At 52.4% G+C, this 14,610-nt stretch overlaps 1 protein-coding gene across 2 annotated transcripts in view; it reads right to left on the reverse strand.

Moving 5' to 3' along the window:
• Window positions 1–1,467: 1,467 nt before the first annotated feature.
• ATP7B (ATPase copper transporting beta) overlaps window positions 1,468–14,610 on the reverse strand; it is a 53,738-nt gene continuing 40,595 nt past the window's right edge. Inside the window, exons 13-21 of one of the 2 annotated variants that reach the window (XM_029209737.1) lie at window positions 11,859–12,053; window positions 9,713–9,895; window positions 8,172–8,340; window positions 6,853–6,996; window positions 5,411–5,553; window positions 3,747–3,950; window positions 3,531–3,648; window positions 2,364–2,466; window positions 1,468–1,934 (exon numbers count right to left, since the gene is read on the reverse strand). In XM_029209737.1, the coding sequence (XP_029065570.1) occupies window positions 1,688–1,934; window positions 2,364–2,466; window positions 3,531–3,648; window positions 3,747–3,950; window positions 5,411–5,553; window positions 6,853–6,996; window positions 8,172–8,340; window positions 9,713–9,895; window positions 11,859–12,053 (1,506 nt within the window). In that variant the 3' untranslated portion in view covers window positions 1,468–1,687. Of the gene's footprint in view, window positions 1,935–2,363; window positions 3,115–3,530; window positions 3,649–3,746; window positions 3,951–5,410; window positions 5,554–6,852; window positions 6,997–8,171; window positions 8,341–9,712; window positions 9,896–11,858; window positions 12,054–14,610 lie in introns of both variants that reach the window. The other variant, XR_003791658.1, reaches the window with a different exon arrangement.

A 14,610-nucleotide genomic window follows, 5' to 3' on the forward strand; every position in this document is an offset into this window, starting at 1 on the left:
TCGAGCAAAATATTCAGGGTAGGGCCAAGTTAGAGAAAAGACTTCAGAGCCAACAGACATGAATTCAGATCCCTCTTCTGCCACGTATACTGGCTGTGTGATCCTGGGTGGGATTCCTAGCTTCTCTGAGCCTGTTTCCCGCCTGTGAATTATCTAACTTTGCTGGCTTGTTGGGAGGATTAGAGGTAACTTATAAAAAGTGCTTATATCCCCCTGGAAAATAACTGACAATAACTAACTAAAATGTGTGTGATAAGGGCTTCACCTTGGAACTTAGAACAGGCTCTGCACTGCCTAGTCTAAGATTCTGATAGTACTAGTCTACCCTGCGTGGTCTGCCAATCACCACCAAGCTCTGAGTCCGCCATGGGCCCCACGGCTGCCCCTCCGATGCTGTGCAACCACAAAGGCCACTTAAAGTTAGAAACAGATGTTCTCTTGGGAAACTGTGGTCACCCCCTTCCTAAGGCACCAGCTCTGCGTGCAGAAGTCAATGCGTGTGGAGGACTGAGATTTCCTCTCTTGTTTGGGTATCGCTTCCCCGGAGTGCTGTAGGCACTGGGGCAGCACTGACCTGACTCCCACAATGCACCACGTGGGGTGACAGTCACATAGTGGGCCATGTAACTGAAGCCCCTGGAACGCAGCAAGCAGGTTCCTTCACCACATGCCTCCCTGGGTCCCCCCGGACCCCCCCCCCCCCCCAAGAAGCCGAATTTCTCAAGTCTCGGGCTCTGAGACCCTCCCTCCAGCTGGGCAGTGACAGTCAGCAACAGCACTGGATTCGGCGGCGTTGAGAAGCCAGGACTCCACGGAGAAGAGGGTCGTAAGCAACAAAGACCTCTCCTCACCCCGAGGAGAAAGAAACATGGCGGCTCTCTGGTGGCCGTGTGGGCAAGGGGTTCAGGAAGGAGCACATGAGCCCCCTGCAGAGCAGCCGCGGGGACGTGAGGACATCAGCCTGGCCCTCAGACGACGGAGTGCCACAGCCCCAGGGTCAAGGACAGAAAAGGAAGAGATGGCGCCAGCAGAAAAGACAGGGACACCTGAGGTAAGTGGTGGTCTGGGATACGCGATGCATGTGGGTGTCGTCAAAAAGCGCCAGAGGGCTTCCCTGGTGGCGCAGTGGTTGAGAGTCTGCCTGCCGATGCAGGGGACACGGGTTCGTGGCCCGGTCCGGGAGGATCCCACGTGCCGCAGAGCGGCTGGGCCCGTGAACCATGGCCGCTGAGCCTGTGCGTCCGGAGCCTGTGCTCTGCAACGGGAGAGGCCACAGCAGTGAGAGGCCCGCGTACCGCAAAAAAAACACAAAAAAACAAAAACCAAAAGAAACAAAAAGCGCCAGAGCCTGAACTCTGTGGACAGGCCCAGCTAAGTTTTTGGACCCAGCGGGATCGTCCTCGTTTCACAGGCAGTCATCCCAAACGCTACGGCACAGGATGTGAGGAGGGCTGGCTGTCCCTCCTCTCCTCGAGGCCAGCAGGGTTTCCAATGAGCCCGTGGGACCCCGGCAGCGTGGTCCACAAGCCGCGGGGAGGGGTGATCTAGAAGGTCCAGGGCTGGCGAGGGGCTCCGCCGCCTGCTGCTGCTGCTGTCGGGCTGGAGCCTCGGCCACACAGGGAGGGGGGCCGGGCGGGGGCCACAACCGCCTGCGGCTTTCGGACGCACGGCTCCTCGTCCCGGTCACTCAGGAGCGGAGGCCACTTGCTCCCCGCTCGTCGCCGGCCGCGGTGCCGTGCCGGGACAGCCCATCAGACTTGAGGGAGGACAGGGACACTTGGCTGATGTAGCGGACCTGGTCCCAGGGCACGGCCCGTGGGGAGTCACGCCGCCGGTTGTCCATGCCGATGTGCACACTGACCTGGGACTCGGTCAGGGGCTTCACGCGGCCCTGCGCCTGCGCCTCATACCACGCCAGCTCTGGCTTCCTGTAGCTGCAAAGCAAGAATCCAAGAGCACCTGAGCCATTCTGGACACACAGCCTTTTTTTGTAAAGCTCGGTGAAGGCCTCTCATGAAGTCTTTAATAACACGCAGTATCAGGGCCTCAAGGCTTTTAAAGGAAAGAAAGGCCACGAAACTCCTATGGCTCAGGGCAAGTTCCCAACTTAGAAACTTTCTAGCCAAATGCCTGGTACATAGTAGGCTGTCATTAACTTTTGTTAAATGATTACAGACAGGGATCCTACAGCTACCTCTCGACATAAACAGCCGTCGAGCAGAGTAACGGGAGGAAGCAGTGCGAGGTGACTGATCAGAGGTAAACTGTTGGCTCGCGGTGGACAAGCCATTACACAAACACACGCCGGGCCCCGCTTGGGGTGCACACCCACCCCGCCCCCCGGGCCCGCCGCGGGGACTCACCACTTGAGCTGCAGTGACGAGAGGACCACGGACACGGAGGAGGCAGCCATGGCCGCCGAGCCCATCCACGGCTGCAGCACGACGCCGATGGGCATGAAGACACCTGGCCAAGAGGGGGACTACACTCAGGCCGCAGCCCAGGGCAGACAGCGAGGGGGGCCCAGCCTCGCCGCCCACCAGAAGCTCTCCTCAGGGCAGCTCGGAAGCCCCTGGGCTGGCCGCTGACTGCGTGCCCGTGGGCCTGAGGCGGGCGGTCTCAGAGCTGGGCGGGGGCACCGTCAAGGGGACTGGGGTCCCCCACCCACCCTGACCTTCCTGGGACCATCCAGACGTGCCATCACCTGTTTGGGGGCAGCTCCAGGGGACAGGGCGCCCCAGGGACTTGCAGGTGCCACCATCCAGGGGCACCTCGGGGGTGTGAGCACCAGGACAACAGGCTGACGACCACAGGCCCTCTCTCCACGGACGGTCCTCCCTCAAGGGCGTCAAAGCACCTTGATGAGGGGCAACAAGACCAGGTCCTGGGACAGAGCCGCAAGCCCGGGAGGGGACCAGGTCCTGAGCCGGCCGCAGGGCAGGAATGCACCTGCTGGAGCCGGGCTGTGGTGGACGCGCTGATCCACCACGTGAGGCAGTGCCGACAGCTCGGACACAACAGGGGAACGTGGGGTGCGGCAGTCATGTTTAAAAATAGGTCTTGGCCCATGTAGGCGCTTTCCTTGCAGGAGTCTTTGGAACAACTCTTCCCTCTCTGGTGACACAAGATACAGTGGGGGAGGGAGGACTTAGGGAGCAGACAATATCCATCTCTTCCCATGATTATTTCTGAGTCAGGATAAAACCTAGGCGGGATTAATTCTTAAGACAAAGTTCTAAAGCACTGATCCCGGGCTTAGCGTGTAACGGGTACCCCATAACTGTTAATATTGATTATTTTTCAGACTGTGTGTCTTAATAATGTTCCAGAAAACAGGGCCAAGGTAAATAGGGTTGAGCAGCTTGGCCAGCTTTTCAGAGAGGCCAGCAGTGAACAGAAGGCTTGGGTTCTCCCTGCAGTTTCTCATTTACCTTTGGAGACTTACAGAGCGGAACATGATAAAATCAACTCTTTCTTCAAGGCTTCTGGCCACAACTAGGGCCAGAGGCAACAGGGCAGCGAGGGCCTACCTGCTGCAATGGGGATCCCGACCAGGTTGTAGATCAGTGCCAGCACCAGATTGAGTCGTATCCTCTGGACGGTCCTCTTGGAGAGGTGAATGCTGGCCACCACGTCAAGCAAGTCATTCTGCAGGAGAGGAGCACACGGTGAACTGCGAGCTCCACTCTGCGGCCCTTGGCATTCTTGCTACGGGCAACAGCGAGGGGAGACGCAGCAGAGCTCACTCTGATGAGGACGACGTCAGCTGCCTCGATGGCCACGTCCGTGCCCGTCCCGATGGCGATGCCCACGTCGGCCCGGGCCAGGGCCGGGGAGTCGTTCACACCATCGCCCACCATGGCCACTCTCTTCCCCTCGTTCTGGAGCTCCTGGACCTTGGCCACCTTATGAGAAGGCAGCACCTCCGCAAAGACTTTGTTGATGCCAACCTGAAAGGAAAGAACAGCAGTCAATAAAAAAGCAAATGCACAATAACATCCAGTGTTGCCGAGGGGCAGGAACAGGAGCAGAAGCCCATGAGCCCTCAGCCTCCAGGTCCCGTCACCAAGTCCTGCAGATGCCAGGTCGCACAGCAAATGTACCCCCGCTCCCATCCCAACACCCCGCGGTGGTCTGGGACCCTCGCTGGCCTCCCGCCCACATCCTGCCCTCCCAACACTCTTCTCCAGATGCCGTCCCGGTGACCTTTCTGAAACAGTAATCATTGGTCACGTTACTCTCCTGCTTCAAGGCCTCCAGCAGATCCCATTTCCCTTAGGACAACGTCCAAACTCCTCTGCCTGCCTCCCAAGGTCCCCAGGTCAGGTCCTGCCTGGGCCCAGCTCCCCGCACCCCACCCCCCAGCCCCAGCGGGCCCCGCCTTGGCCTCTCCAACTCGCTGCTACCTTGCACCCGCAGGCGGTGCTCGTGCTGCCTGCTCTGTCCTTCAAAGGTCACTTTTGCTGTCCCCAGCACCCCTTCTTCTTCATCTGACTCCTGCAGGCCTCCTCTCCCCTGCAAGGTGTCCCCGGCCCCCGCCAGGCTGAGGGGTAAGCTGGCAGCTCCCATGCGTCCCGTGCACTCTTCCACTGGAGCGCCCAGCACCTGGTTTACACTCGGTCCCTGGGCCACCCTCCCCACAGGACCGTGAGCTCCTCGAGGGCGGTGCCCTCTTCACTCCTCTCTGTAGCCTCTCTGTCACAGGGGTGGCGCTTAGTAAGTGCTTGCTGAATGCAGGAACAAGTTTTAACGCGGGAGTGGGTGTACTCTCAGAAGGATGCCTGACGGGGCACTGCCGCTCCCTTCCCAAGGAGCAATTCCTTCTCAAAAGCAGACAGCTTTACACACATGTCCGCAAGGGGTGGTATACAGTTGTCTGGAGTTTGCACTGGAGCCCTCCCCGCGAGGCAGGGCAGGCAGGCGTGCGGTCATGCTGCCCTCGTGGCCCAAACTCAGACCCTAGCGCCGCAGAAGAACTGCCGGGACCCAGGGGCTTATCTGGTGCAGAGTGAGAAGAGCTGGGCGGGCAAAACACTCTGTTAATATAAAGGCTACAAGATTGTTTATTTCAGCCCTCAAGCCATGGTCTTTTTTCCTCAGTGCAGTGACTGGAAAATAAAGAATGTTGGAACAGCTTTTCCGGGGCTGCAGCCACCATGCAGGAATGAATGATGGCACCCAGGCCCCAGTAATGTGATCTTTGGGGCAGCAGCAAAGTGGTCCCCTGTGGGATGTGCACGGCTCCGAGATCAAAGCGTGTGGAGAGAAAAGCCCCAGCGAGGGGGGAGGACCAGAGCAAAGCTGAGTGCTCAATGCACTAGTGCTTATCTATCTTCCTTAAACTGTTTCTGCCAGCCTGAAATCGCTTGCAGTTTCAGATGTGGGAGACATCCCGGCCCCCGGCCCTTACCTGGGTGGCAATGGCTCTGGCTGTCTTGCGGTTGTCCCCCGTGATCAGAACCACATCCACGCCCATGCTCTTCAGTGTGTGCACGGCCAGGGCGGCCTCCTGCTTGACCGCATCTGCGATGGCGATCATGCCACAGAGCACACCTGTAGGAGACACCGCAGGTGAGCACACGTGGCAGCGCCCTGGGCAGCCCGAGAAGCAAGTAAGACTTCATGATGCGGAACAGTTTTCCTAATACCACGTTACACGCCCAAAGCAAAACACCAAATTGTACAACAGAATACGGTTTTGATTTTTTTTTTAATTTACATACATTTCCAGATGCGTACAAAAGTCTGGAAGGACTGTTAAAAAGTTAACAGTGGCTCTCTGAGGGGTAGGATAATGAGGGATTCCATTTTTTTTACAGCTCTCGGAATTTTCCAGATTTTCTGAAAGGAACATCTCTTCCTTTGCAGAGTGCCTGACTCATAATAACTCAACACCTGTTAGCTATTAAAACATGAGAAATACAACAAATGCTACTTAAAAAGTGACACATGTCCAAACAGCTAGAAAATCAATCCTTCCTTTCTGTCTCTTCCTACAGAAAACACTTTGTAGAATTTTTTTTTTTTTTTTTTTTGGGTGACTCTTTAGGTACTGACACAGGAAGGCATTCGAGGACTGGGGATTGAGGTGTGACGGGAGCAGTGAGGGTGAGGATGTGTAAGAGTCTCTTTTAATTGAGCCATTTCCAGCTTGACAAGCTGAGGGGGTTGTGCGTTTAAAGGACTCGGGGGAGTATGGCAGTGGGAGCCGGAAAAAAAGAGAGAGAGTGGAGGTGGAGAGAGAGAGAGAGAGAGAGAGAGCAAGCGAGCGAGAGAGAGAATATGGGAAAAGAGGAGCATTCAAAATACAGCAATTAAATTATTTCTTATTTGCATGTTGTTTTTACTTCTATTAGCAGAAACTAACAGTAACAAAGTGATTCCAATCTACCTGAGATGTAAAGCCCAGGATATAACCTGAGTACTAAGATACATACAATCTTGAGAAGCTCTGTGAAAGTTGCAGGGGATTTCAGTGTGTAAAGCATCTTAAGAGTAAAACCTCTTAGGAAGCCAACTGCTGTTTCACCTGCAGTGATGAATGAGAAAGGATGACTTTCAACTGCCAACCTGGGCAGATGCAAACGATGGTGGGGAAGACAGTTTAGAATCCCAAGAGCAAAGAGGCTGAAGCCATCTTCACTCTGGCGGCAAAGATGGAGGTGGCCAGAGGGGCCCTCAGGATTGACAATGAAGTGAAAAAAATGGCAAGACAGCCTTTTCGAAAATAGAACTAAAATTAACAGTGAGAAAGATTTACTTTTAAAAAAAAAAAAAAAAAAAAAGGACTCTATTTCTGCCTGACGTCTCCAGCTTCACTTGAGAGCAGAGGACAGGGGAGCAGAGCAGTACCGTCGATGGCCACCAGGATGGCCGTCTGGCCTTTCGTCTCGTGATCGGTCATCGTGTCGCTGATGTCGCTGGTGACGGTCAAGCCGTTGCGCCTCATCCACTCTCGGCTGCCGATCAGCACAGAGAAGGTCTGCGGGACCGCATCTGCTCAAAGGAGTGTGTGGTTATTCCCAAAGAGGCCAAGTTCACGGTGAGAAAGCACTAAAAACCATGGGGCGGTTTCAACAGCAAAACATCCACTTGACGGTTCTGGAAAAACCACAACCTAGTAAACACCTCTTGGAAAACCATCCTTAAAGAACCAGGGGAAAAAGAACAACTAACATGCAGAACCGCGGTATGAATGAAAACATGTAAAGATGTTACAAACATATTAAACACCGCGTAGTGTACCTACTGGCCTTTAGGGGTGTCCGCTGCTGCCGTTAGACTGGATTAGAATTGGGATTAGAAGCGGTTAGTTATTTGGTCAGCGCCGAAAGCCAGTGTGGACTAGATCCATCACTGCTTGGTACAGATGATGCAAGGTGAATCAGCTAACAACCAGCCTCCGTGTATGAAAGGTTTTGAAGCTATACCTCTTAAGAGGCCAGCTGAGTCCTGCACCTGTCACCTCTACCTTAGGTGTCGCTGATAGACCAGTCCCTGGAAGGCAAAGGAAAGGTCATCCCAGGGCTTTAACTTGCCATAAGGCGGTAATAGCTTCTAACAAAATCTAAATCAAGATTTAACTACTATCATACTTAAGAGCAAACACGAGACATGGGTTTTTTGGTTTGGGGGCGTTTCCACTCTCTTATGCTGATGGCTAGCACCCTTTGAATAAGAAAGGCCGTTATTCAAAAAGGAGCTGTCCCTCCAGTGCCCCTTCTCGACTTGGGCAGACCATTTCCATTCACTTTTCCTGACGGCTGCCAGCTCTGTAAATACATCACGTCCCATCAGAGTTGACCACATGGAGGTTTCCTGTTTAGGAGGAACAAAAGGAAGACTCCCATCTGCCTACCCTGTAGCTTACGAGTCTTATCCCAAGACTAACCTGGGCTAAGAAGGAGGAGACTCGAGACTAGGGAGCAGGTAAGCAATACTCCATGACTCTAAGTCACACACTGCTTTTGTCTGCCATTAGCGTCAAGATTCAGCCACATTGAAGAACATGAGAGAAGCTGCAGGCTTCCCTGGGAGACAGGCGTGCGGCGCACCAGCCCTGAGTCACCTTCTCCGCAGTCGGGAACCACGGGGCGAGCCTGGCATGGCGTTCTCCATGGCTGGGCCCGGCCCCCGGTGGGCCAGGCAGCGGAAACCGAGGCCAGGGATACCTGTTTCCATGGGGATGCTGCTGACCCCGTTCAGGTGGGCGGTCGGTTGGCCACGTGGGCGCTCGCCCTGGGCCAGGATGCCCTCCACGTTGCTGACTTTACAGCCGATCCCACAGCCGGGCACCGCCTGGAAGTCCATGCAGTATCCCAAGGTCTCTGTGCCAAGTTCCTGGGAAGGAAAGTAGGGGAGAGGAAGCAGAAAACAGGTGAGTCAAGAGGGAGTCAGGACAGAGGTGGGGGTGAGGCGGGGGGAGAGCAGCAGACACCAGAATTTAGAGGGAAGGGAGGGACGGGAGGAGAACTTCCGGGAAAGGCGGAGAGATCGACGCTCAAGTCAGCTACTCTTTCTCTCTTATAGGACACAGTCATTTAAAACAGCCTCAACTCTCTCCTAGAGTTTGGATGCCTGGGGAGAGTGGACAGGTTGCAGTCCAGAAAGGAGAAAGGCAATTCACATCAAACACCCCAAATTAAGGGCTGGGGTCAGGGAGGGGGTGGCGGGGATGAAGGTGCCAAAGGGAGGAAAGATTTTCTTTTTATGTTGCAAATAATTTCATAAAAACGATGGAATAGGTAAGTGGTAACAAACTATTTTAAGGCCATCAAGGGATAATTGCCCATGGCCAGACCCTGGTGGGGACGTGGCAGGAGAAAGGGAAGGGCTGGGTTTATTTGGGTAACAGAACCCAAAGGAAGGATGCCTGGGGGTGAGCAGAATTCTTTCTGAAACATCAGAAGGATGAGAGGGGAAATAGCCGCACCCTACACAAAGGACACGACGAGAAATGAGATTTCTGAAAGATTCCCTGTCCGGGAAGAGTTGTCAACTTTTCCCCAGGGCATCCATGTCACCTTCTACATTTACTGATAATTGTCCTGTTCAGACAGTTTACATGTTTTCAGGGCAGTATTCTGGCACATCCTGCTGCCTCCACGCGCAGACTGAAAACAGAGAAAGCTAACTAGGCCCTCTCACCTGCAGAGGCCAGAGGAGGAAGGCTCCCCACTAACTGTGCCAACAACCCACAGTCCTCTGGTCACTTCTGCTGCTTTCTCTCCGTCTCAGGAGTCCCCAGTGGAATGGATTTCTCCCGACCTGGCTCCAAGACCCCCTTCGTTTTTGTATCCCTTTGCACGAAGCGCTCGTGAGGGACTGAATACGCCTGTCTTCCCCACCCGACCATCAACTCCCAGCAGGCAGAGCTCGCATCTTATGAATTCTTACTCCCCTGAGCTCGGGATGCTCAGGAAATGCCTAATGAATGGCCATTAGCTCATTAACACTGAACTGCTTTGTGAAGATCTGGAAACGTGACAAGGGACCTGCCGCTGTGCGCTGCATCCCCACCTGCTCCAGGGGGCCTGCTCAGCAGTTTCCAGACCACACGAGCCAAGGCCTCTGTGGAGGCAGCTGACGTGGGGGCCAGGGGCAGCGAGGAGGAAAGGCGTGTGAGGAGGAAGGAGCCCGGAGTCTTCTGGCCCAGCTGGGGAGAGCGGGGGAGCCGGGGGAGCGAGGGCCCAGCAACGCCCAGTCCACCTACCTCTTTACAGTATCTGGTGACTGCCACGCCCAGGGGGTGCTCACTGCTGGCCTCCGCAGTCCCCACCACAGCGAGCACCTTCCGGAGGGGCAGCGTGGCCACGTCCACGAGCAGAAGGACCCGCATGACTTTGGGGACCCCGTGGGTGATGGTGCCAGTTTTGTCAAACATCACAGTCTTTATCTGCCCAAAAAACCACATCTCAGTGACCAAAACACAGATGGAAGGGACTCTCAGAGTCCTCACAATCTCGAGGCAGAACTTCACTCAACCCACCCCAAGCAGGTCACAATACACTCCTTCAGGACACACTACAGAACCCTCTGCGTCCATCCCAAGGCTCAACCACTCCCTCAGCCAAAACATTGTTTCCCTCTCTGCCCAGTTAAAAAAAAATCCACACTCCGGCTTAACCTGGACCAGAGTGAGCCAGAAGCTCTCACTCTGATGTAACAAGGAGGCATCACCGTGCAGTAACGCCGTGCGGCCTCCTCCTCGGGTCGGGTCAGGAGCGTGACCCTGGGGGGTTTGCCCATCTCCCGGTCCACCGCTATCTGCCGGGTCAACCACTGTTTCCTCCGGCCTGCATCAGTGCAAAAGCCTACGGAGGATAGTGTTCTCGAATTCCAAGTTCACAAAAGGGAGTGTTCCTTGGCCATAATAACAAGCAACCACAGAGCTAGTCTGGGGACCTGTCCCCCTTGGTCAGCGGCAGCTTGGCACTGGTCCCCACGGGTCTGGGCTCAGCCAGTCGGAAGCAGCCACACTCGGCGCCTGAGCTTGCGTGGCCGGAGCCCAGCAGTTCCCTCGCTCCACGCTCCCCTGGACCTGGTACAAGGTCAGCCCTTGTGCTCAGACTGCGTGCCGCAGGCTCGGTTCTCCCTCATTTAGCAAACATCAGCTCTGCTTCTCATTTCTGACTGAGTGGGGCCTCTTTACCACTATTAACCGGCCTTCCTCTGACAGTCCTGGCCAGCTTCTAGTCCAGCCCCCGCTCCGCCGCCAGGACGATCTTCCTGCAGGAGCCTCTCCCCCGCCCCTGCCCCCGTGTGTCCCTGCTGCTCTTGGTTAAGCTCTGGACTGGGACTGAATAACCCTCCAAAGCCCTTCAAGGCCCCTCTCTCCCCTCCTTCCTCCTTCAGTACCCTCATCTCCTGTCAGTTTCTCTCTCTTTCTGGCCCTCATTTAGTTATTGAGAAAATAACTGTGGAGTGACTCCAACATGCCAGGAGCGGAGCAAGATGCCGGGGACACAATGGCGGCGACATGTTCACGGTCTCCAGTCCTACGGAGTCTGGGACCAGGCAGCACGGCCCCCCCGGGTCCTTTCCACGTGCTGGTCCCATGGCCGGGACACCCCTCCCAACCTCTGTTGTCAGCTGACAGGTCTCAGACCTCCCCTGAGCACCTGCACCAGCGCCCACCCCATCCAACACACACGGGTCTACGGTTAGGCCCCTGAGGAACTGTCCTCACGGCATCTCACACTCTCCATGGCGCCTGCTGCTTGCTTGCTCCGTGTCCATCTTTCCTGCTGGACAATAAGGTCCTTGAGAGCCAGGGCCCAGCACAGGACCCACACAGAGTAAACGCTCAACAGGTACCGAAGAAATAAAGGGAGGATGGAAGGCTGGGACTGCTGGGCTGAAGGGAGATTCTTCATAGACACTGCTACCTGCTACTCCACCCGAGGTCCCAGGACCCTCCCCGATCACGTGGAGACAGCGCAGCTACTTTCCCCGGAGCCTGACCACCTGGCTGTGAGCCCGGAGCTGCACATTTTAGCTGCAGGCCTTTGGCAAGTCGCCCAGCCCACTCCTGCTGCACTTCCCTCACCTGTAAAATGGAAACAACCAGCACCCACCTCAGGGTTGTCGATGAGATTAAGTTAATATTTATACAGCACTTAGGTCTTTGACCGTGAGCTGCTGCCGGTCCTGCTGTCATTCCCAGTTAGTCCTGGCTTCCTGTTTTACTTAATTAGTAGTGCTACCCTCAGTCCTCTTTCAGGTTTTTCTCTGAATATGAAATTTAAACAGGTACTATTTTCACTAGGACTCTCTAAGTCAAAAAAAAAAAAAAATCACGCAGCATATACAGCTACAAAATCACCCCAGCCAAGACCTCGAAGGAAGCGGGGGCCAACCTTGTGGGCCAGCTCCAGAGGCTTGCCTCCCTTGATGAGTATGCCATTCTGGGCGGCCACCCCCGTGCCCACCATGACGGCCGTGGGCGTGGCCAGGCCCAGAGAGCAGGGGCAGGCGATGCACAGCACCGTGATGGACGTCTGGAATGCAAACCGGAGGACCACCTCTGCCTGGGAGATATGCTTGCTGGATGTCTGACGAGAGGAAAGAGACAGAGGCAGGGTGAGAGTTAGATGAGGCATCACACGGAATTCTGATCATATGAGAACATTCCACTCTGTCGTGGCCTATATGGGAGTAGTATCTAGAGAAGAGTGGATACATGTAACTGATTCACTTTGCTGTACAGCAGAAAATGACACAACCATGTAAATAAACTCTACTCCAATAAAAATTAAAAAAAAGAACATTCCAGCGCAGGTGGGGGACCTGAACTGGCGTGATGAGCTGGGCTCCAGGAGACACGGTGCGTCCCGCTCTGCTTTGCAGGTATCGCGTGGTTCACTTTACTGCTCCATATCCTACTGTTCCAACCTGATCCTACAGGCTTTCCTCAAGGAAGGGCATTATGAGAGGAGAGAGGCACATAAAAATCCCCGATAGGGGAAGAGCACAGGCTCTAGAATTGGACCACGTAGGTCTACATCCTGGCTCTGACACTCCGTGCCTTAGCTCCCTCACGTACAACATGGAGGTAATAATACCCAGCTCACAGGTTTTTGTAAGGATGAAATGAGGTTACATACATACAAATACATACAAACATAAATATACATAGTACAACGCCTGACGTAGGAGAGAGGAGTCTGAGAAAGTATAGCTATTACATTATCATTATTATTTTTATTATTATGAAAGCTTTAAAAAACTATAGCTCTTCAAGGAATCAACTCTAAGGTAATAATCATGTGGGAAAAGATACAAGGATATTTCTCACTGTGCTTTTTCATAAAGGGAAAAAACTGGAAACAACCAATGGGGGATTGGTTAATTAAACTGCAGGCATGGCGTGCATAATGGAATATTATGCACATGTTAAAATGATGATGTATACATATTGACATGGAAAGATATCAGTAGCATTGCTGAATTAAAAAAAAACAAGCATAAAATGGCATGTGTTGTGATTCAATTAGTGCAAAATTATCTGCCTATATCTCTAGATGGCCTTTCAACAATACTGGAAAGATGTTCACCAAAGTGCAGAAAAGTGCATGTAGGGATGGGATTTGGAGCCATCTTTATTTTCCACCACTGCTTCCTTTATAAAAATCCAAAACCAAAAAAATACAGGTCTCCTTCCCAGTTACCTGGTGACACATATTGGTATGATTATTTGCATCCTAACATCTTGAGTTACCTTGGTTTATCTTTCAAAATGGCTAGTATCTCTGGAGAACTGAGATGAGAACTGAGAGATGCTGTATTCACTTAATTACAGTAAAATGCATGTTTTCTAAATCGAGGATATAGACCACAATCTCTTTAGATCCATCTACCCTCTATTCTTTGACTTTGAAAGGCAGATTCTAAAATAAGCTACATTATTAAGGGTCATTCAATTTTCACAGAAACAGTTTGATTTCGGTAGAAGGACATGCTGTTTAACACATAATGTGATTTTGTAGAGGTAAGGATGAAGTGCTGTGTTTTGTTTTGTTTTGTTTTTAACCTCCAGAAATTCTTGTCAAAATCACACCTGGCATTCTGAGAGGAGTGGGGTGGACTTCTAGAGGTTGACACGAACCCTGTCCCTACAGATGATTTGTACAGAGCAGAGTGACAACAATGTCTTAAAGGAACATGCAGTACCTCATTTGTCAGCATCCTCCCTGATATTGCAGATAAAAACAAAAGAAGTGAAAGTAAGATGGAAAGGTAGGGAACAGCAGGAAGCCACATATTCCAACTTGTTTAGGACCGAGTTTCCCATAGCCACATGCCAATGAGCTGCTCTCCCACAAAAGCCAAAATTTTTGGCAGTCCGGTGCCATAAAAGCCACTGGCAAATTCTAGGAATAGTCATAGGCTACTCTTAAAACACTGAAATCTCCCTAGATGTCAGAAAGTGTTTCACCTGGACATTTTAAGATAGGAAATTTGAGGGAGGAAAATCATATCTAAGTGAATGACAAGTACACCAAGAATACATGATATGCCTTTAACTATGGATAAAAAATTTTTTAAAAAGGAAAAAATGATCTATTCTGTATTTCCAGTTTCTTATTTTATGGCTCTAAGGTAAAATACATGTTAGACTGGGATAAGTATGAGATGTTTTAAAAAATAAGGTAAAACATTGTTCTACTCACTGGGTAGTTATCAAATACTACTCCAAGTGGGCCATTAGCTTTTTATGTCTCTCCGGGTTTCTCCAACTCAGCACTATTGACATTTGGGGCCAGATAATTCTTTGTTGTGGGGACCTGTCCTGTGTGTTGTAGGATGTTTAGCAGCATCCCTGGCTCCTATCATACATACTAGAGGCCAAGCAGCACCCCTCCTCAGCCACGACAACCAAAAACATCTCCAGACATCACCAAATCAAAACCACTCCCAGTTGCCAAACACTGATGTATGTAAGTTCTTATTGCTGAAGCAGAAAAGTTTTGTATCTTTTTTTGAATTTTGATAAAACTGTATTTCCTAAGATAGTATTCTTCGTCCACTTTTTAAACTCAAAGCTATATATTCCATTGCTTCATATATAATGTTTAATAAATAATTATTAAAAAGCTATTAGTATTACTT

Source organism: Monodon monoceros, unplaced genomic scaffold (genome assembly GCF_005190385.1).
Source record: "Monodon monoceros isolate NGI ecotype Baffin Bay Population unplaced genomic scaffold, NGI_Narwhal_1 Super_Scaffold_8, whole genome shotgun sequence".
NCBI lineage: Eukaryota > Metazoa > Chordata > Mammalia > Artiodactyla > Monodontidae > Monodon > Monodon monoceros.